This window comes from Daphnia pulex, chromosome 2, assembly GCF_021134715.1.
Source record: "Daphnia pulex isolate KAP4 chromosome 2, ASM2113471v1".
Lineage (NCBI taxonomy): Eukaryota > Metazoa > Arthropoda > Branchiopoda > Diplostraca > Daphniidae > Daphnia > Daphnia pulex.
In genome coordinates, this window is record NC_060018.1 from 1,048,576 (window position 1) to 1,070,778 (window position 22,203).

Here is a 22,203-nt window from a genome sequence, read left to right on the forward strand (position 1 = left end):
TATATTTTTTTGTTGCTGGTTGCTACTATACTGTATAGTCTTTTTAAAAAGGGCAAAACGAATTTGAAAAAAAAAACTAATTTAGAACTATATAGCGAAAATATTTCACGGTCGGTGAATATAAGACACGCGGCGATCGTGCTGAAATCAGAAAAATAAAACTCGTTTTTATTCACATATCCTTATCTATTCCCTCACCCTGGGAATATAATATATATATATTTATTTCCTCAAAAATCTTTGCCCATAGCACTCGCATGCGCAACAATATGTAAAGTAGTTTCCATATAGAACAAGTCAAAAGCCGAGAAATATTATTATGTATTATGCAGCATGGGATTTCCGTTGTCCATATATTTCAACTGATAATATGCAGAAGACATTGGATTATTTATGTAGCCTATATTAATACGCTTATTATAACAAATTGTCCTCTGGCAGTTAACTATTAGCAATTAGCCTACATAAAACTATAAAAAAAATACACTGCAGATAAGTATAAGAGAATAGCCTATACTATATTACAATGTACAGTCGCCCAGCAGAGCGTTGGAAATGAAAGCAGAATAAAAAGAATCCAACATGGGAAGAGGTATTATATAGAAAACCAGACGAGAAAGAAGCCAGACCTGACACAAACAACTCACGTGACATGACGACAGGCTAATATTCAATGCACATGCATTCTATACATGTAATTCTCTTCCTCATTCGTCGTTCGTTATACAATATAGAGTGACGGGGTTCAACATGATAATGCTGCGTCTGACACCGATTATATACACTCGCTTAACAGACATTTGATTGTTACCTGCTCATGGCTTTGTCGTTAAATATATAAATCATTCGAATCATATTTCAAGACGTCAGCAGTCTATAGGCATTGAACTAATAATACAGGCTTATAAACTTATGTATAACAATCATTGCCGTTTGTAATCAAATTAAATGTTAATTTAATATAGAGCTTGCCCGCGCCACATCAGCAGTCGTTCCCGCTGCTGCAGTTGTTTGCTAAATATTTTCCAACTGCTGCTGCTGTCAACGACGCACTTTGTGTTGCGTACAAAACTGCCTATACATATTATACTCCTGTGCTGTGTTTGTAACGACCTAATAAATATGCGCAGCAATCGCAGGTGTTGCACATAAGAACGAGCCGATCTCAATAAATTACAATTGGATGCCATTAAAAAGCGAATCGAAACAATTCAAGAAGATGTATAATCGAATACTATAGATAGACATTCGGCACGTAGACAAAAGTGAAACTTGTGTGTCGCCCAGCACTCGAGTGGCGCCGCGTAGCGTTTCGTGAGTCAACTAAAGAGCGAACGAATACCGAACCAACGACAGGCAAAATAAGGGGGAACCAGTGCGCAGCCCCGCTGTTTATGCATGTATATCAAGTGTGTGTGCACAGCGTCGACATTGTCTCAGTTGTGCTGCCGCGTATTAGTAGAGTGTGTGTGTGTGTGTGCTGTGTAGCATCAAGCAGCACAGGTTAAAGTCAAGGACTGGGGTAGGTCCCCTTTTCCACCTCCTCTTCTGCTGATGTACTACTGCTGCTGCTGCCGGTCCCCATCCACCTCACGCGGCGGGGTCGTAACACACAAACGCAGCACAACGCGTTCCTTGAGAGCAGGTTCCTCCCACCGGCAGTCACCCACAGCCGAGCGCTGCTGGGCGGGTCCCGCCTTTTATTTTTCAGACTCTCTCTCTCTCTCTCTATACAGCACTCTTGGCGTTATTCGGGCTCTTTTCCTTCCTTATACGCCACGGTCGGTTTAGTGGCCAGGCCCAGTCGGTCCTGGAAGCTGCTGGCAAACAGGCACGTGTGTACGTCGTTTTCAACTCCCGCAGCATATAGAAACTGCACAGACAGGACGCGGTATATAATAAACAGAAAAGCGCTAGCAGCTTATTTCGTTTGAGATTTCATCCCTTTCGTTTCTATAACGATTGGTCAGCCTATATAATAGCGCGGGTTATTATATATACAAGAGTTCCTGGCTGCGCCGACAACTACCGTGCGAATTTTGAACGTTGAGCGCCGAATTTGGCGGAACACAAAACTTTGATTCGGTGTCGTGTGTCATCGACTATTAGCCCTCGATGGTCGCTGTCCATCCGCCGCGGTTTCTATCGTCTGTCTAATACGTTTGGACGGATCCAATAAACGGAAGGCTAAGAATTATTGCGTCAGCAATTTGAATCGTCAAACTGCTGCAACAGCCGGAGAAAAAATCGTATCATTTGTTCCAGACAATCGATCCACCGTCGTCCTGTCATCACATGCATCAGCCGAGAGAATCAACACATCACGCAACGATAGAAATAAACAAGACAATTCGGCTTGCCGGTGAGTTTCCAATGCAGATTTTATATTAGAAGTTCGGCAATGATTTCTCAATTCTTATTTGGGTGGAGTTTCAATGTCATAAATAACCATACATAGCCATGTTTCCTTGAACAATGTTAAGTCACTTTTTTTATTTCCAATGACCAAACGCGTACAATTTGCATAATTCGGGATGCGGGGAAATTTTGGTAATTATTATAATGCACAATGGCTGTATCCTACCCACATTATGGACGACAGTCTTCTCCGTTTTGGATTCGGGTAGGTCCAGTTACTGCCAGTAGAGGTTACGTGACACGGAGAATCGACCAACCACACACGCCACAATGCGCGCCGTGCGGCGATATTGCTGCGTCTCACTTGACGTCATCAACGTCATTATTTCCCAGCAGGATAACTGACCAACCCCAATGTTGTTTCTATTTTGGCCGTTAGATGGCGGTAGCCTGCAGTGCGCGCTCCAAATTTGAAAATAAAAATGAGGGAAACCTTTTCTTCTTTCGAAGAAACTATTACCAAATTAAAAAGAAAAAAGTTGGCGCAGCAGGGAAGGAAGGTACAAGGAGGTTCTTGATGGGTGGATGACTTTTCTTCAAGGACATACGAATTTCAAGGGGGTATGTAGGTAGGATGGAGAGAAAAACGACCTCATCAGGAGCCTCTGGAGATAACAGCCTTAAAAAAAAATAGGAGACTTGGGAAGGAGGTGCTCCTGGCCGTATTGGGGGATATTTCCACCCACCCGTTTTAAACGATAAAATTTTTTTTCAACCCCCCTCCCCCCCCCCCCTCCGCTCTCCCATTTTTTGGCTCCGCCTGCTCCACGTGTAGACCGTGACCGAAATACGACCGTTTGCCATGGAGTAGGTCGTCGCTTCTCTTATATTATATTCTCTCTTGGGTCTGTTTTTTTTTCCCCTGTTCGTTTCTTCATGCACTAGCACTGCAACGCTGTTACATTATCCATAGGGCCGTTGTGTGGGGTGTCCATCCATTGGCTTGTTAACGACTTTTTTTTTTTGGGTTTCTGGCTGCTGCGAGCGGCTGCGAGCTTCTTTCCATTCGTTGTTTTGTGTCGCTGCCGGATAGGAAAAGAAGGAAAAACAAAAAACACGTTCGTTCGTATTAGACAGGGACGCGAGTTTCCATTCCATCCTGCGCGCTCCTTGTTATGCAGCACTGCTGTGCTGCTGTAACAGGAGGTGGAGGTGGAGATGGGGGGAGGAGAGTCCAAGTGCTGAGCAACTGTTGTTAGTTAATGTAGTATGTATAGGCTATGTAGACTAGCTATACCCTTCGGTAGCGAACTTATGGCAGCTCGATGGGGGGCAATGGTTCCACCCTCGCTTTACAGCCCAACAGCAGAGGCATAGGCGGAAACGGACGGGATGTGCACTGAAATATACACAAAATGTTGGAACTCGTCATCATCTTTCTAAATAAGACGGGGGCCTGTATGGAATTATTTGTGTAAGCGCGGACGTATAAGACGGGGTCCAGTGCAAAGTGCAACATGCCGATAAACTAAAGCAAAATCTAATAATACTGTACCCCAAAAGGGCGAGTCACATTTTCGGTTGTTATCGCACAATCGGCAGCGAAATCATTTGATAAAATAAGAATTTTGTTTGTCTCAGTCAGAACCGAAATAATATAATAAAACTGGTTTTCATTTTTCAAAAAATCTAGGTTTTGGGCGTGGTCCTAGAGAAATCAATTGGAATGAAAAGAATAGCGGATGATGCGCAGCAGTATAATTTATTCGTGCGCTGCTCAGGTCAGCATTCTAAATAAGCCGTACACTAGGAGCTGCTGTTGTTGCTGTGTTTATTGAAAGCTAGAGGCTATTCCGCAGAAAAATGTAGGACAAACGGATCAAATATAGGAAGACATGAGGAAGGTCAACAACAATATTTGATGGGCAAAAACCTTCTCTTTAATAGCCTCTATCTTCTATATATAGCTACCAGCAAAAGAGAGCAGCACCTGAGTATATATAGATGAAAAAGAAACGGTTTCTTCTTCCTTTTTTGTGACCTGCTTTGACCTTTCTAAACAACCACAAGGACATTGGCTGTTGTCAATCCAGGGTTTCTTATTCCCCCTCTAGTCCAGCATATATAGTCTACTGCTGGCTTATAGTTGCTTTAAACAAGAAATGTGGAGAAAAAATTCTATAGATATGTTCATAGGTAGCAACAACCGGATTGATCTGCCCTATATAGGCGGACGAAAGGTTGTACAGGACAGACTATCCTTTTCCGACTAAAAGGGAAAGAAGAATTAAGGTCTTTTCCCCTTATATGTCCGTCTAGCTATTTGTAGACATTGATCTGCTGATGCTGGCCATCAACAAGAATGTCTGTGGCTTGGCATTGAAATGAATGAGGAAGGTGACAGCACAGCAGCCAGTATTTGCTGATGCTGACAAGCGAACAATTTACTTCTTTTTTTTTCGTTATTATATTTAACAGTCCGTGAAGTGAAATGGTCATCCACCTCTCTCTCGGTGTACTGCGTGATTCCACCTCCAATGAGGTGTGTAGATTGCAGGTGGCACACAACAACTTCTCACGTGCTGTGGGGGAAAAGAAATAAAGACAAAAGTTTATCGTGTAGCCTACACATTTACACTTCTTGTACGTACGTATATTTTCTGCTACCAACAAAAAAGTAGCAAAATGTCCTCCATAACTGCGCAATTCACACGAACCAAGACAATGTTGTCGCTCTACAGGAAAACAATAACAAAAGAAAGTCGTTAAAGAAAACAAAAAATGGACTGCTGCGCTATGCACAGCACAGCAAAAGACCTATATTTATATTATGTCTATATACCGCACTGCATGCTGCTGCTACTGATGGTGCGCGTTATATATTAAAGAGATTAACATCAACGATTTTTTCCCCTTCTTTTTTTAATATTATTAAACGACCATTTGCTGTACATTTTAATGTCGACGTGATGGCAACGTTCCGGGTTTTATGCGGTACGCTACTCCCTACCACCGAGGTAGTACAGCAGGCAGTTAAAAAACATCCGTGGGACCATTTTTGGGAAAGGTAAAAAAACTGCGCGACAGCCCGAAAGGAACAAAAAGGAAAGGCTCTGCTGTGGGTATTTTTTCTTTTCTTGAATTTTTTCCCGCGGGTAGCAGCGCAGCAGTTGGGTAGCGGTTGGGTAGCGGTCGCGGTAGCGCATTCATCGCACGCTCCGCTTCAATGACATTTCTTTGTTGTCTGATGTCGTTAACGACAATGTTGTTATTGCCATGACGGTGCTATCGCCCGGACAGGCCACCAGCCGGTAAATACACCAACCATTTTTCAATTGCCAAAGAATATAAAATAATAAAACTTTGTGTAAGAAACGCAATTTGAGCGGCCTTGATACAGTCACGTACGCCAGCATCTCGTTCATTATGAACGATCGAATATTTGAATTCTAAATTTCTATCATGCAGCCTATATAGAAATTGTGAATTCATCCGTAGAATTTGACTTTTTCCTTCGGCTGGCTGATCGAATATTGCATAGATCCAATCTAAATTTAAACACTTGATGCGATACATCCTTTCCGCTTTCCTACCTGCTGCCATCTAGTGGCTAGAGAGTTGCTCTGCTCAATGAGACCCTCCCCTTATTGGGACGACCACCACTACACGGTTGGAAATGTTTTGGTGTTGCTGCCGGGCAGCCACAGCAGCAGCAGCAATCGGGGAATAGGTTTTTTAGAGGCCTACGAGAAGCCGAGTGACTTTACTAGCGATTCTGCTGCCGTTCGACAAAGTCGTCCCTTTACATTCACACAAGTGTCTCCGCGCTTATAGACGTCCTTGCTAAGGCTCTATACCTACATACATAGTGTCAGTGAGTTGTGTTATGCATCGCCCTTGACGGTAAATTATAGCACAACATTGTGTATACGTTATCGGCTATAGTCCACGTATTATGTGTTTGTTTGGTTTCGTTCCAACCCTGTGGCGATCAGCAGCTCCAACCTTCAATATTTTAGCGTCTCCAGCAGCAGCCATTCAACTGGTTATTAAATTGAATGACATTGTATATATAGCTCTACATCAAATTGCTAGAGAGAAAGAGAAATAATAACAGGGCTTGGATCAATCAAACGCCTGTAGCGTTGCCCAGGATATATAGCTACTTTACGCTGAAGACTGAAGACTGAAGTGATTAGTTTCCTTATCTCTGCTTTTCCCTGCAATAAATAATACGACGAAAACATTTACCCGGAAAAAAAAACTATTCCATTACAACAAACGTTGCTGCTCCTGGACCCTGTGAACTTTGAAAAATTATTTATTGTATATATTATATACACGCACAGCAGCGAGTGCCGGGAATAAAAGGCAAAGTGGCACAACAGTTATTATATCTATTGCACAATGGGCAGCGTCGAGGTAGGCTATATAACATTACATTTTATTTCACTGCGATATTATTTAACATTTATTTTTAGAATAGTTTGTTTTTATTGTGAATTTTTTTCGGGTCGAAATCTGCACGTAACTTTCACGTTCCCATCGTTATACAATTCGCTGCTCGCATCCGAATTGCTGCTGCTGCGCTACGGCTATGTAATAAAAAATTGAGCAATATTATATATCCGCGCCGTTCAAATGATTTTAAACTCATTTCCTGGAATGCCATATTTTTCCTCGTTATATTCGAGTATATTACGCCATCAGCTATATAAATGTTTAGGTGGGGATAAAAAGTAGCAGTGTAGCAGTGTTTAAACAAATGGCATTATCTGTGCCATATTACGAGAACCCAGCAGCATGATTGAATCCGGCAGCACGACTCCCGCTGTCGGAATGTGTGTAATGTTATTTAGCAGCAGCAGTAATATGGATGCAAAGAAGGACATCCGTTAGATATTAGTCCAAGGACCTTTCCCATCATTTCCTTGCGCAATAATTGAATACGCCAAATCATCGTCGTCCATCAGTTTATACACCTGATATTCTGTATATAACGGCTGTCGTCATGCATTTCATATTTTATGATGGCAGCATTTATTATATAAAGGGAAAAGGATTGTCGGCGACGTGTCCCGGCATCACGTGAACCCATCACAGCACATAAATTACATTATTATTTCCTTTGCCTTTGTTTGTGGAGATTTATCAGCAGCAGAACCGTATAGAGAAATTGAATTTGATTTTTGTTTTCCTCATCCCAGCAAACTCTCGCCAGAGTTTTCGATAGAGCAGGTCAGACCGATAGATATATTATCCGGAACGTGACTAGAATTCCATCAACTCTGTTCAATGTACGTGATCCCAGAAATCTGATGAACAGGTTTTTAATTATTCATCAGCAATGCACAAGGCGTACGATATGTGTATAAAAATCACATCTATTAGATGTCTGGACCTATATTCTCTTAATTCGACTAGTTAATTGAATTACACTTACATTATTTGTTTCATTACAGCAGTCGTATACTTAGACTCCTATTATAAATATATTAGTTCCTTTCGACGTCGAATGTTCCTTATAGCGACTTAAAGGGTTCTAATATATGGTTCCCGTGTATAGAGTCCCCTTTATCCTCGAACAAACAGGGCCGGCTATGGAGATGGTCGACCAAAATGGTCTATTTCTGTATGTACAGACGAGACGCTCCTTCTCTATATAGGACGTATAAGAGAGTATATGCTGTACATATAGGCTTGAAACGGCTTGAAACTGGATGGAGTTCATTGCACCGGCTGCTGGGGCCACATGTGCTGTGTGTTTTTTCTAGGTCTCCCCTATTACAGATCCATTTGGTCGCCCCTGCATAGGGTTCTCTAAAGTGAAACTATTCAGCCGAACCGGTGCATCTCTAGCAGAGTCCAGCAACTTATTGTATAGGAAAAGGCCCGTTATACACGGGGAGAATCTCTCGTGAGCCGCATCCCACCATTTATTTATAAGTGTTGATCAATTTGATTAAAAATCTTATTCGATGCCGATTGAGCTATAAATGTCTGCATAGTCCTGCTCAAACCTGCGGTTAGACATCTATAGAAGTGATCTGGGTCTGTTTTCCCCGTAATATGTATAGACAGCTGACTATGCAATTCAGACTGTGGTGTACGTGAGAATAAATGTATTTGATACATTATCTATATACCAGATATACTCTATACTGTATTATATACATGGCAGGAATGAATGTTGCTTGCCCACCAAATAGGAAATTGGAAAGTCAACTGGTAGCCACAGTATATCCATGCAGGTACAATAAGTTGATGTTCGACATAGTGGCTGTCCAGCAGGAATGTGTGATGACCGGTAATCCCCACCGGTTATTGCGGTTCTTCCCAGCAGCAAAGTCTCCGGCCGCATCCGCCAACCGCAACAATAATTCCCGATCGCATTTCTATATTTATCCGCGTACTCGACGACTCTGCTCAGTCATCGACCGCATTATACCCAACCACCACCACCGAGAAAACACAAAAAAAGGCCTGTGCATTCAAATGTGCTGTCGATAACTTGAAAAATGTTGTCTCCATTGCTATTACTATATAGTAGTACATTTCCCCCTTCCTTTTCTGATATATCTGACGCAACACGACAACTATTTTCGTGATGTGACCGCAACTGTTGAGCGCTTGCGTGCCTTATTTATTGCGGTATATTATTACAGTCATCACCTGTTGATGTATATGTCTGTATACATATATACAGCCACCGCACACGTATACGTATCATATGCATGTACAATATCCTACATCCATTCACCTCACACACGAAATATACCATCAATCGACATGGCTATACTCAACGAACGGCAGCGGACGTAATAATGAATTGGAATGGATGAGCAAGTCGGCCGCCTCTCTTTAAATATATCATCCCGCTGCTGCTGCGGTTCCTTTTTTTCTCCTTCGTGCGTTTATTTTTAGACTTGTGTACATTTTCTTACGCAACATGTGCTGCATATAATAACGGTCCGGCCGCCTCATTATCTATCGCTCCGTTCCTTTTCTTTTTCTCTTTTTCTTTTTCTTTTCTTTTTCTCTTTTTCTTTTTTTGATTTGGTGTACAGGAAAGGAAAGTTTTTCTCGTTAGGTTTTCAGCTTTAATAATCGTACCCCCCCTCTCCGCTTTAGGATATATACGCCCTCCAATCTTTTACTTTGTTCTAAATATGATGACGGTCGTTTCATTCCGAGTCCGATACTCGCAGGAGACGAACCGGATCGAGCCGCACTTGTGCAGACTTTGTCTGGTTTTTCCATTTTTTTTTTTTTTTTTTAGCTTTTAATTCGTTGTCCGAGATATTGGATGTTATTCCATCCCCGTCTGATATCTACTCGTGTGTTGCATTGCTCGGGCTGTATATATTTCTTGGAATTGTCCGCAAGGCTCTCTGTCGGAGCGACTTAGCGTGCTGTAGCCCTACGCAATCTAACATCGGTGACGACATTGGTCTTTCCATTCCGGCGCTTGTAATATTATTCTAGCAATAGTCGTAGTGTACATACTATCTCCCACAGGTAATAGAGATCTGGGCTGACCCCGCGTTATTCTGATTCCAGACACGTTATTGATTGGGAGGGAAAACCCTAAACCGATATTGTATCTTGTCTACCACAATCTCGTCACTTGCCTATCCAGCCCAGCATGTCATAGAAGGATTTGTCACGATGTGCTGTGGACGGAATACGTGGGAGGGAAAGCTGATTCATCCGCTCTGTGTCCGTCTAATTCTTATAGATTTGTTTGTTATTTATTACAATGGTTGTTTTGTTGTTTGTCGCACGCAGAGCTTTGGATTAGCAGCCTGAATGAGACGGCCAACATCCATCACCGACTGTGATAACAGGAGTCAGCAGCAGGATCGTTGAGAGCGTCCGTCCGTTGATGGCCGGCCAGCAGTCACAACGTTGGGGCTATGTCCAACAGCAGCAACAACAGCAACAACAACTCGTCAGCCAGCACGCGACCAACTCATCTTCGTCGTCTCATCCGTCTTTCATCACCGCCGTCGTAGCGGGCAACAACAACAACAACAACAACATGTTGCCGTTGTCTTCATCTTCGTCGTCCTCTTCGTCGTCGTCGTCGTCGTCGTCGTCAGTCAGCGACACGGACGTGGCCATGATGGACGCCGTCAAAGTCGACCCATTAGATCTCACCTGCAACAGTCAGAGCCTCAACGTCACCAGCAGCAGGAGCAATAGCAAAAGCGGAAGCGGCGGAGTAGGAGCTGGACACCAGCAGCAGCAGCACCGCAACCACAGCAGGAAAGTGGACAGCGCAGCGGCGATGGAGCACCACAATAATCAGTCATCCGGCACTCAGCCGATCCAGCCCAGCATGATGGGATCATCCAGCAGCAGCAGCAGCAGTCGGAGCGGCGGAGCCATGTTGTTCGGCAACAACACCAACGACTGTGATAGTAGTAATATGGACCAGCAGCGTCATCGCCTGATGATGGGCAGCGGAAGTACAACGCAACAACCGACGACACCCGCCGGAATTGCATCCGCTCCGCCGTCACAGACGTCGTCGTCGTCGGCGATTGGAGGCGAAGAAGCTCATCGTTGTGACATGTGCGGCAAAACGTTCGCCGTTCCGGCCAGACTCACCCGCCACTACCGAACGCACACAGGTATAATTTAATCACCAAAATATTTAATTAAATTAATAGCGATTTAATAAGAAAATTCAAAAAATTTTTGATTTTGGCGCCCTTGGTGGTGTAGGTGAGCGGCCGTTCGTGTGTGAAGTGTGCGGCAAGTCTTTTTCGGTCAAGGAGAACCTGAGCGTCCACCGGCGGATCCACACGAAGGAGAAGCCGTACCGCTGCCCGCACTGCGGCCGCGGCTTTGAGCACAGCGGCAAACTCCACCGGCACATGCGGATTCACACGGGCGAGCGCCCGCACCAGTGCACCGATTGCGGCAAAACGTTCATCCAGTCTGGCCAGCTCGTCATTCACATGCGCTCCCACACGGGTACGCAGCACCCCATCACCTTTATCTTTAATGTTTTATGTTGTTTGATTTGACTGGCGAACGTTTTCCTTTGGTTCAGCAGCACTTGCTAATCGAAAATTGTTTTGATCATTGACGCAGGTGAGAAGCCGTACGTGTGCACCGTTTGCAGCAAGGGATTCACCTGCTCCAAGCAGCTCAAAGTCCATTCACGAACGCATACAGGTGAGTTGGCGCTAGCATTTTCTCTATATGTCAACAATTGTGTAATATTATATTAGACTAATTGAATTTGAAATTGGATTGCGACAGGTGAAAGGCCTTACGCTTGCGACGTGTGCGGTAAAACGTTCGCCTACAATCACGTCCTGAAATTGCATCAAATGTCTCACCTGGGCGAGCGGTTGTACAAGTGCACCATCTGCTCTGAGACGTACGGATCCAAGAAAACGTTGGAGGCTCACATCAAAATGCACGGCGTCTCGCCCACCAGACAGTCGCCCGTCCCTTCCACTTCGGCGGCGGCTGCCGCAGCGTCGACTGCCGCCGTCGCCTCATCTTCTCTTCCGGCCAAAAATTCCGCCATGCAGCAACAGCATCAACAACGTCCGGTTGCCACCGAGCAGCAACATCACCAGCGTTCACACCAAGGCCGTCATATCTCCACGAGTGGAGGCATCTACATCGACAACAACCAACAACAACAACATCAAGGCAACAAACGATTGGCCGTCCATTTGACAGACGGCGGAGCGGAGCGAAACAGCCAACAACAACAACAATCTTTGCTTCCGCCTTCCTCCGCCGAGAACAGCCGGAGCAGCCCGTCTGACATGGGCTCGATTATCGGTCCGCCCATGTCTTCCGGCAACAACAACAACAACTTGTTGCTGATGGAAGCCCAACGCCATTTCCCCATGCAGCAGTGGAATGTTTTGAACAATTTGGCTCTGTCCCGGGCCACTATGGGCCATCACATGGCTCGTGACTTTGAAGACTCGCAACAACACCAACAACAACAACAACAGATGATGGCCAACCTGCAGCATCAGCAAGAACAACGAGCCGCCAGTCATTTTGCCTATCCGCAATTATTGAACGCCACCAAGGATCGACTGGCGTTGCCCCACGTCCCGTCCGATCCCAAACGTCTGGTCCCTCACAATTTCACTGGCCAGCATCAGCCGGCCTCGTTGAAACACCACCAACAACAGCAGCAGCAGCAGCACCAGCCAGCACCGATCAATTTCCCCCCGTCGTCGATCGCTGGATCGCTGGATCGCGAAGGTTATCCACATCAGCATCAGCAGATGACGACTTACTTGCGTCCCATGCCTCCGCTCATTCCCGTCACGGCGACTGGACCTCTGCTGGCCGCCACGCCGACTTCGCTTCGCTCGCTGGAACAGCGGCCGCCGCATCAGCCGATGGCGGGTCACTCGTCCGCCCCGGATTCGTCGGCCGCCGTCCCGCCAGCCCTGCGCCCATTGGACGGATCGGCTGCGGCCACTCACGGCCCGCCGCGCAAAAGCTCGCGCTTCCGCGGCGGAGAAAACGGCTCGACGGGCGACGGCGAATCGTCCGACTCTCGTTCGTCGTCGGCCTCGTCTTCGCCGTCGCTGATGTTGACGGACGTAATGGCGGATCCGGCGGTGGCGGTGGCGTCCAATCAGGTTCTGCCGGACCCTTTGCGATCGACTTCAGTCATTCGGTTTGCCCATCGGCCCAACTCGTCGCCGCCGTCGTCGTCCAAATGAAATTTGCCCCCGGCGTTCTAGCAGCAGCAGCAGCCGATTTTTCAGTAGTACGTGCATATAATTTAAATGAGTAAAACGACAACAAATTCGAACGACACATCTCCACTTGATGATTTTGGCCAACAAATGGGACCTGCTCCGTAATATAATCCTTCCGCTTCCCCCCACCCACCCACCCCCACTCCCGAGAGCAATTAAAAATTTGAAAACATTTCCCGAATTGAATAGAAGAAAATCAGGGACTGATAAGTATACATAAACAGCGTGCTCAAACACAAAACAGGGCCTATAATTATATACTCTTTGACATTTTTCTACAAATTTGATTTTGTTTCTGTGTGATTTCCCCTCCCCCCCCTCTCGTTTGAAATCGACACAAACAAGACAAGGAATGTCGTGAAAAGAGTATATTTTCGAACGGCGACGTGAGCAGAAAAGGAGGATCGATTTTTTGAAAAACAAAAGACGCGCGCTATTTGTGATCAGTCTTGTTGTTGTTGTGATCATCAAAAGGTAGATATATTATTATGTATCCTCGTTTGTTTTATTGTTTCTTTGATTCGCTCTTAATGATCTTGTATAATATCTAAAGTCTCGTGCCTGCCATCCCTTCTTCCCTGTCCGCATTTCAATGTGAGAGATTCAAATTCCGTTTGTTTTGATAATAATCGGGCGATTTTCACCAACGATTTCAAAGAGTCCATATAATCTATTGATATACAACGTGCATTTATATTTACATCCATAGAGAGCATTTTATCTAGACTCTTTACTTTACAAAATTGTTGTTTAACAGTTTGCATACTGACGGACGTCTTGATGGTCTCAGCGTCCAAACACCTGTCCCCCCACCCATTTTGATTCAAATTTTCGCGGGATCTTTCACTGGGTCTGTATACGGGTACATTCGATATCACAGACGACTGGAGAGACAAAATTCAAAAATGAAAACCATTTTTTGGTTATTGAAGTTACATAGTATAAAATTCCCCTCTTATTATACACACCCAACCCAATATAAGATTTCCTGTATGGTTTGCCATCTCTTATTCCGTCTGCTTTTCGTGAACGTGAAAGCGGTACTGTTTTTCTAACTTTCAAAATGGCATTTTTGTGAAAGGAAAAAAATTGATTTTGGCATTTAGTGGTTTTTTCGAAAAATCTTCTATCACTCTCGTCGCTCATTTACGAGTCAAACGTCTCAGCTATATATTTTTTACCTTAGCCTCCTCCTCCCAACTTTCTTCCCCTTGAAAAATGTGGTGATCCATTCAGAATTTGGTTTTTCGGCGTCGCAACCGAATTGATAAGTGAAAACGAAATTGTTTTTGGTTTCTTTCTGATTGTGTTAAACATGTGGACCACAATTTCGATGACTATATTTTTTGTCTTGATTACCGAACAGTCGTCGTTCAGTTTTGATATAATTAGGTCCAAAATAGCTCACAAAAAAGAACCAAGGTCTATTATTATTATATATCGTGTAAATGGCATTTTATGATTTTAATATCATCTTTTATAATTTGCGCAGCAGCATTTGTTTTCGTGGTGATAGATGTTTCCGTTAATTCTTTTGATCTCCCCTCCGTGTAATAATTTTCATTCTATTTTTTAATTGTGCGTGCAGATCGAGGTGGACACAGGGTTCATTTGTTCATTGATGATATGGCATCTACGCCACAGGGTGGATCCCGTGATTAAATGTGAGCTAGTTTTTTTCAGAAAATCAATCAATTGTTGATTTGCATTTTTCTCTCAATTTTTCTCTTTCTTACAATTTGTATCATTTTATTTCTTTTATATTGATCCGTGTTGTTTCATCATGATATGTATAACGATGGCCGGGAGGGAACACGTGATTTTTCATATAACAGTACCAAAATGTCATTGAAATTTGAACTTTTTTGCTGTCCTCAACATGAACGAATTATCTCCGTGTTTCGTCGTCAATTTTTTTGTAAATCACCCAACACAATTTGTTTTTTTCTCTCCTCCCCTTGTTTGTTTTGTTCTGTGTTTCGTCGTTTCCAAAAGAAAATTTGAAATATATGGTTTGCGTCTTATTTGTTCGTCATCTCATTAAAAACAAAAAACTGTATTATCATTTGAATTTTATTATTTTTTAAAGCCTTAAGTCTTCCCAAAAGTGTGCAAAAGAATAAACTTGATTATTATTGTCATCTTGGATAAGAGAACAAAAAACAAAAAATCGTACTGTGTGTAGATGAGAAATGAATGAATTTAGGAAAACATGGATGACATGGCGTTTTCGGTCCAATGGCGAAGCTTCTCCATGCCGGGCAAATCGCTGTGACAAAGTCCGGCGACGAGCAGGAAATTGGAAGCGGCCAAACCGTAGTGGAGCCAATCAACTGGCGGTAAACCGAGTCTCTTGTTCTCGGTGATGTCGAAAGCCCGAGACGACGAGAACATCAACAGGCAAGCCAATAGCTGGTAGTAATTGCGGCTGTAAACGGCGCAGCCAGTCATGGAGAACATGCAGGCCAGTGCTATGTATCCCGTCACCTTGTTCGTCTCAGCTCTGGAAATGAAAGTACCCAGCAAACTTTACCCAGTTGGAATTCGGCAAAGAAACCACAAAATGGTCAACTCAAAAATTTTGTAAAATAGAAAACGACATTACTGATCTTTTCCCAGCCAAGAGAGAACGGGTGGCAGAATGAGCAAGAGGTGAAGGTTCCCCAGAACGGGCAGGCCGGCATTGAGGTAGAATTGGGAGGCCAAGCAGGGGAGTCCAATGACGAGCACCAACCAGGACAACAAGTCGTGAAATGGGGCCAAGCGATCAAAGAATTCCCTTTTCACTGTTGGTGAACATATTTTCGTTAAAATCTAATAATACATATGGCTGGAACACTAAAGCAACTTACTGAAACGGAAGGCGCCCAATGTTGAAGCTGCAAGTGTCAACGCGAACCAAACGGAGGCCAAATTGTTGGAGGCCATTCCGCCATCGGTGAGGATACGGGTCTTCAAGTTGACGGCAGGAGTTCCAGCGTGAAGGGAATAGAGGGCCCAAATGCACGAACATCCTAAAACCAAATCGGACAAAGCCGTCGATTTCGCTGGGAAGAGAGGCATCTTATTGTCACACTCGGATTTGAGTTGTCTTCAAATTTTTCAAAAAAGCGACTCGATCGGATGATGAACACAAAACTACTGAACACATCACAGAACTCCTCTGCCTATTTAAGCGGCGAATACGATACGTTAAATAGACGCAATTGAGCCAACGTTCGTCCTTTTCTCCGAAAGATAACCCTGGAAAATCACAGGCGCAAGACAACGTCTTGTGACCTTGAAACGACGCGTTGCAGGGCGAACTTTTGACGCATTCGACGTGCGAAAAATTTAACTAACTAAACATAACTGGAGAATTATTCAATAAAAAATAAACCCAATTCGGTTTTACTGTATTGGAAACGCCATACGTACCAAAATTTCTGAAAAAGGAGTTGTTTTCACAATTTTAAATCGAAATGAAGGCCTTGAAGAAGAATTACAACAAAATTCATAGTAATGCTTGGCGACGGAACGACGACTATTTTTCAAAAAGCTGTTCGCAGTTTATCGGGCGATTTCCTATGCAATCTCCGCAGCAACTCCCTGAGGTTAAATTGCTTCAAAATAATATAGATCGTCTTCCATTTTTATCAGATCGACGTCACCATCTTCCACAGATTGCTGAAGCTTCACCTACAATTGCTGAGCATTTGAGTCATTTCCTGTTGTAAAAGCAGAGAAAAAGTATAGACATTATGCAAATCATGAGTTTGGTGATGCCATTCATACCTCAACTAGTGGTTGACGATCATAAAGTCTCAGGTAACGATCAATCAGTTTCGACAATTTCGAATACAACCGCAAAAGCTTCTCCAAACTCCAATTTTCCGTCTTGGCAACAATCGAGTCTAACAGCGCCTCAAGCTTGTCAACGTTGACGATGACTGACTTCTTCGAAACGATCAATGGTGGGGCAACTCCGGAATCTATTTCTGGCTGGCTGTCGAAAGCGTCGCTGGCCTGTGAATCGTCTGGGGTGGGATCCTCTGCTGTCAAGACTGGAGGTTCGTCACTGGCGGACGCCTGTTGGACGACATCATCAATCCCGTTCTCCTGCGACTGATCCTGGGCAGTCATTGAAGAGTCGTTCAATAGACTTTCACTGTCCGCTTTCCGTTTCTTGGCCGCACTTTTTATGATCCCTTGAGACCAGCCACCACCTCTCCTGTTCCGGGTCTTGGATACTTTGATTTCCGATTTCGTAGCTTCCCCATTGCCCTGCAATTTCATAAGCTCAGTAATTACAAGAGTCGGTTACTCAACTCCGTCTCTGTTTTTATTACCTTGCTGTCGTTTCCTGACGTAATGGCAGTCGAAGCTGGATCCAGTAACGCCGGCGGCCCGGCAATAGGTGCCACTTTATCCTTTCTGCTTTTACGAGTTCTCGAAATCTCTTGACATTGTTCCTCAAAGTCAGTGTCCATTTCGGCCTTGATCAAAGCGTAGGCCGTATCTCGTAGGGTACATGCACGGTGTCGGATCATTTTGTCTACACAACACAATTTGGTTATTAGGTCCTCAAATAAACTTCAATTCGGAAATAGTTGGTTTACCTTCTGGGCTCTTGTCGGGGTTATATTCTAAAGCGTTGGCACAAATCTGTTCAATGTCGGCCAGGAAATCTTTAGCGGATTCGTAAGCGTGTTGGTCAATCTTGGTCATCATGGTTTCCAGATCCATGGGCCTCTTAATGACCTGTAGATAGTCGGGCACTTCCTTGGTGTCTACGGGACGAGTAAACATGTAAAAGAGTTTGTTGCGAGCCATTTTCGCCAGGATTTCACGGAGGAAAATTCGCAATTCACGCAGAGTTGCTTCTTCTTTCCGCTCCAATCGTTCCTTTTCCTTTTCGTTCAACTGTCTGGGAGGAGGCGCCGGAGCCAAAGGAAGAACTTCCAATTTCGATTTGGGTGTCTTCCTCACCATGGGAGGCTTCAAACACTTTGTTACGACTAAAGGCCGGAAGAAGTTTTGCCTTTCCTCGGGCGTGAACGGCCTGGTGTGGAAGATCTCGCCATCTTCCTCGTGGAAAAGATCGCACAAATCATCAGGTAAACAATCCAATTCAGTATCGTTGGTTATAAGAAGGAAAATCGGCAATTCAGGATCGAGTTCGCTGAGTTGAGTTAAAAAAGTGGCTCGGACGGTTTCACCGATGGCTGACCACCAACGGCTAACCTGTTAAATTTCAAATGAATATAGTATACAAGCTAACAATTAGTACAATTTTTAACTGTCTAAACATACGAGGGGTAAATAAATAATGGCAGGAACATTCCGTCGAGCCTCTTGAAATAGTTGAACGCAAGCTTCTTCGGGACTACGAGCAGCCAGTCCATGAAGAGTCGACAAGTCAAGTCGATGAACTGGCAGGCGTTCCATGTAGTGAAGCAAGGCGGATGTAATGTTGGGGCAACAATCGCCAAGGACCAACAACCGAGGGAAAATCTGGTTACTCGTTTGCTTCTTCACTCCACTCAATGGGCCTGTCGGAAAAGATTATGTATGATGTGATAAAGCTATTCATGTGAGACGAATACAGTGACATTCAATGGCACCTTTCAGTTTTAGAGTGGCTATTCCTTCGGGAAACAAGAGCTGAGTTGCCTGGATGAGCTCGTGAAAAAGACTGTCCAGCAGGGGAGTCACAACTGACGAAAGTGGCTTGCCCGAAGCCATTGCACTGCGTTGCGAAGCGGGCACCAACCTTTGCACTGCCTGTTCAAAATCACGACGTTCTACGTTGATTTGAGACAAGTCCAACATCAATTTGTCCTTGGAGTTGTAAACTTGTGGATAGCGTCGACGAAGTGCCAAAAGTGCTGCTTCAGCACACAATGACTGGAATGAAACCGGTTTTTGATTAATAGGATGACAATCGCAAAGAAAGTGGGAAACGTCTTACCTTGAGATCGGCTCCGCAATATCCGACAGTCTTCTGAGATAAATAATGCACTAGACTGGGAGCTGGGACAGGAGTCCACGACTTTAAATGTATGTCTAGAATTTCTTTTCTGGCAGGCAAAGAAGGTAACGGAAAGTGAAATTCTCGATCGAACCTGCAGTATTTATTAATTAATCCTTGATTAAGTGATCAATAAAAAGAGATTTCAATCTTGTCCATGTACTTACCTTCCAGGTCTGCGAAGCGCAGGATCGATGGCATCCAGCCTATTTGTAGCGCCGATGATGATTACTTCTCCACGCGAGTCGAGACCATCCATTAAAGCCAAAAGAGTAGACACAATACTCGAATGGATTTGATCCTGGCGGGTAGAACGAACAGGTGCGAGTCCGTCAATTTCATCAAAGAAGATTATAGAAGGTCGCATTTGATAAGCCTATTGACGTAGAATAATAAAAATCTTGTTACAATCATGTGATTGGGCTGTGTAAAAAGTATAAAGTTACCTGATCGAAAAGTAGACGTAATTGGCGTTCACTCTCGCCAACCCATTTGCTGAGGCAGTCTGCTCCCTTGCGCATAAAGAACGCTACCCTCCTATCTTTCTGGCTGCATTCATTTGCTAAACAACGAGCCACCAAAGTTTTGCCCGTTCCTTTAAAAATTATGGAGATTAAAACGATTGTCATCAACAAAGAAACGAATTTTTACTCAACTAACCTGGAGGTCCATAAAATAGAACTCCTCTCGGCGGCTGAATAGTGAATTTCTGGAAAACTTCCGGGTACAGTAGAGGAAAGAGAACCATCTCTTTTAAACTTCGAACATACGTTTCCAATCCACCAACTTGTTCAAAAGTAACCTCTCGATCGACTTTCATTGGGTCAACATCAGCCAAACTTGAACCAATCTTCATACGATCTTTAACAACACCATTACCCAAATCGTCTGGAGAGAAATTCATTGGCAAACATCTAGAATATTATTTGTAAAAAAATTAAATCATTCATTGATTGGCATCAAACAGGAGATAACACTACCTGTTCCTTGCTTTAGACATGCTTTTGTTCTTCCTCCGTTCAAAACGTTCTTCATCGCTGCTGCTACTGCTGCTAGTAGTGCTCTCGTTTTGAGCTTTTTGTCGCCGCTTTCTCTGAGCTCGATGAGCAGGGCTGCACACTATCCGTGATGTATGGCGTGTTGAGCGTGATCTATTATGCGATTCTTCATTCTCTAATAAAACATAAAGCCAAAGGACGTTAGACAAAAAAGAAATAACGACAAGAAATAGCTATAATACCTGGACAATATCTTTCGATGGGTTGAATTTTGCGTAAAGTGTATTTGCCTTTCACTCTCTCCCCACCCAAAGCTGGAGCGGGTCGTTCGGTTTCTTCATTATCCTGATCACGGCTGTGATCAGACAACTCTTCCCTGCGCTTTCCTTTGGGGGATTCTTGTTCATCTTCACTTTGACTCTCGGATTCAGACTTGGTTTCCGATTCTAATGTAGATTTGCAAATACGTAATGTCACATGAAACTCTAAACATGTAAAGATATTATAAAATTTTACCATTAGAAGATTCATATTGTGGTCGACGATGTCGTTGGCTTCTAGCCGGCGTTTTCTTTGCGTTTATTACTGTTGAATGATAACCAGAGTAATTTGGCCTTGAAGAATTGCTTGAAGACCGAAGGCGCCGATTCTTGATCTCTGTGTACATATCCTACAACAATAAACAACAATATTACCGAGATATCTCCCAACGAGATAATTTGATGATTTATTACTTGGTCGTTCATGGAAGTCTGGTATCGCGACACTTTTTTTTTCTTTGCTTTATTGCGTTTTCGGATTTGTGCACGTCTGTTAGCGATCTGACGAGCATCTTCCTCGTCCTCAATGTCTTGATCTACTTCTTCTTGACGTTTTGGGACGAGATTACGTAGACGTCTAGTATGCATTCGGTCATTTCCTTCTGCTGCTGTGTCTTCTTCTTTGATTGCAGCAGGATATCCCTAAAAATTCAGCAAGTGTAAATCTTATAACTCTAGTCATGAGAAAAATTCATAACACTAACCTTGACATTTTTTTCAGCAAATATCCAACTGTCGTTGTAAGTGTACATTTGTCTTTTTGCTCTCTGGCTCCTGCGAACACCATCATGACTTTCATCATGCTTCTCAGTTTCACTTTCTGCAACAGAAATCTTTCTTTGGTTTGTACTGTTTACTTCTTCATCGTGACTTTCTTCTGCACTGTTGAGCTTTGCTTCTGCTTCCTGTGAAGTTTCTTCTGGTTCGACCAAGACTAGCCTCTTTCTCTTGCCTCCTCCACTTTTCATCACTTGACGTTTTGACAATGGAGTATCCTCTGAAGAAATTTCGTTGACAAACTGGCCTCTTCTAGAATTAGATCTTGATGAACGCTGACCAGTCTGGAAGCAGAAAAAATTATTGAAAAAAACACTACTATGCCTATTGAAAATGTTTTCTTACCAAAACTGGTGACATGTTGGCACGATCTGCTGAAGGAGTTCGCTTCATTTGAAGAGCTGAAAGGGGCCGAAAGGGTACTTTACACTCACTCTGCTCATCTTTGCTCGAAGAGGAATCTTTTTCAGAAGAATTGTCATCGTTCATAGTTTCTTCATCATCATCCTCTTTGTCCTCACTATCTTGACAGTTTGCTCCGTCCGAAACATTAGGAATTTTACCTCGGGTAAGCATTTTAAAATTTACCTTAAAAAACTATCGCACTTGTTATGACAAGTCGTTATTGACACGCTTAGTGAGTTAATCGTAATAAACCGCCAATTCTTTTAGGACAACAAAAGCTCAACTTCACTTTTTCCACGGTTTAACGAAAAGGAGGAAGGTTAACGAAGCTTGTTCTGACCACGACCTTTAATCGGCGCAAAATGGTGGCTCACATTTAAATTTTCAAAAGAAAAAATGAAAAAACACAGAAGAACTAAACTGTTCTCTAGGAGAAAAGTTGCTCATTTCTCCAAGAAGATCAACTCACGATTGCTTTTTAACTGAAATCCCAACGTAATTGTCTAATTCGATAATAATCAAGCGCTTTTCCGAGACACAAAAATACAATAACATAGTGATCTTCAGGAATAAAATAG

General features: G+C 43.6%; 3 protein-coding genes across 9 annotated transcripts; 1 reads left to right on the forward strand and 2 right to left on the reverse strand.

The window, feature by feature from the left end:
- The first annotated feature begins 1,435 nt into the window (after positions 1 to 1,435).
- LOC124188894 lies at positions 1,436 to 15,139 on the forward strand. 6 transcript variants are annotated; one of them, XM_046581830.1, is made up of 5 exons: positions 1,436 to 2,362; positions 10,147 to 10,994; positions 11,089 to 11,340; positions 11,461 to 11,544; positions 11,632 to 15,139. In XM_046581830.1, the coding sequence occupies exons 2-5, from the start codon at positions 10,244 to 10,246 to the stop codon at positions 13,074 to 13,076; spliced, it is 2,532 nt and encodes an 843-aa protein (XP_046437786.1). In that variant the 5' UTR covers positions 1,436 to 2,362; positions 10,147 to 10,243; the 3' UTR covers positions 13,077 to 15,139. The 6 variants fall into 6 exon arrangements, with proteins under 6 accessions (XP_046437786.1, XP_046437790.1, XP_046437787.1 ...); XM_046581834.1 differs by lacking the exon at positions 1,436 to 2,362 and adding an exon at positions 5,296 to 6,780; XM_046581831.1 differs by lacking the exon at positions 1,436 to 2,362 and adding an exon at positions 9,548 to 9,876.
- On the reverse strand, positions 13,129 to 16,356 carry LOC124188899. Of its 2 annotated transcripts, none has more exons than XM_046581843.1 (3): positions 15,968 to 16,356; positions 15,721 to 15,901; positions 13,129 to 15,618 (listed from the first exon to the last, which is right to left on the reverse strand). In XM_046581843.1, the coding sequence occupies exons 1-3, from the start codon at positions 16,176 to 16,178 to the stop codon at positions 15,318 to 15,320; spliced, it is 693 nt and encodes a 230-aa protein (XP_046437799.1). In that variant the 5' UTR covers positions 16,179 to 16,356; the 3' UTR covers positions 13,129 to 15,317. The 2 variants fall into 2 exon arrangements, with proteins under 2 accessions (XP_046437799.1, XP_046437798.1); XM_046581842.1 differs by having other exon boundaries at positions 13,129 to 15,642.
- Positions 16,357 to 16,498: 142 nt separating this feature from the next.
- LOC124188892 (ATPase family AAA domain-containing protein 2-like) lies at positions 16,499 to 22,203 on the reverse strand. Its single transcript, XM_046581825.1, has 16 exons — positions 21,566 to 22,203; positions 21,148 to 21,504; positions 20,858 to 21,085; positions 20,640 to 20,793; positions 20,366 to 20,569; positions 20,106 to 20,298; positions 19,786 to 20,039; positions 19,572 to 19,720; positions 19,293 to 19,501; positions 19,066 to 19,219; positions 18,719 to 19,001; positions 18,408 to 18,646; positions 17,714 to 18,338; positions 17,444 to 17,649; positions 16,890 to 17,378; positions 16,499 to 16,822 (listed from the first exon to the last, which is right to left on the reverse strand). Exons 1-16 carry the CDS (start codon positions 21,794 to 21,796, stop codon positions 16,790 to 16,792), a joined length of 4,008 nt encoding a protein of 1,335 aa, XP_046437781.1. The 5' UTR covers positions 21,797 to 22,203; the 3' UTR covers positions 16,499 to 16,789.

What these genes read in the sequence shown, in the direction of transcription:
- LOC124188892 (XM_046581825.1), bottom strand. Translation starts at nt 21,796, where the DNA reads ATGCTTACCCGAGGTAAAATTCCTAATGTTTCGGACGGAGCAAACTGT. An exon ending in CCAACATGTCACCAGTTTTG is followed by an intron (nt 21,505 to 21,565) that starts GTAAGAAAACAT and finishes TTCTGCTTCCAG; the next exon opens with ACTGGTCAGCGTTCATCAAG. An exon ending in ATTGCGGAGCCGATCTCAAG is followed by an intron (nt 19,002 to 19,065) that starts GTAAGACGTTTC and finishes GTTTCATTCCAG; the next exon opens with TCATTGTGTGCTGAAGCAGC.
- LOC124188899 (XM_046581842.1), bottom strand. Translation starts at nt 16,178, where the DNA reads ATGCCTCTCTTCCCAGCGAAATCGACGGCTTTGTCCGATTTGGTTTTA. An exon ending in ATTGGGCGCCTTCCGTTTCA is followed by an intron (nt 15,902 to 15,967) that starts GTAAGTTGCTTT and finishes GTTCACCAACAG; the next exon opens with TGAAAAGGGAATTCTTTGAT. An exon ending in TCTTGGCTGGGAAAAGATCA is followed by an intron (nt 15,643 to 15,720) that starts GTAATGTCGTTT and finishes AACTGGGTAAAG; the next exon opens with TTTGCTGGGTACTTTCATTT.
- LOC124188894 (XM_046581830.1), top strand. Translation starts at nt 10,244, where the DNA reads ATGGCCGGCCAGCAGTCACAACGTTGGGGCTATGTCCAACAGCAGCAA. An exon ending in CCACTACCGAACGCACACAG is followed by an intron (nt 10,995 to 11,088) that starts GTATAATTTAAT and finishes TTGGTGGTGTAG; the next exon opens with GTGAGCGGCCGTTCGTGTGT. An exon ending in TCACATGCGCTCCCACACGG is followed by an intron (nt 11,341 to 11,460) that starts GTACGCAGCACC and finishes TCATTGACGCAG; the next exon opens with GTGAGAAGCCGTACGTGTGC.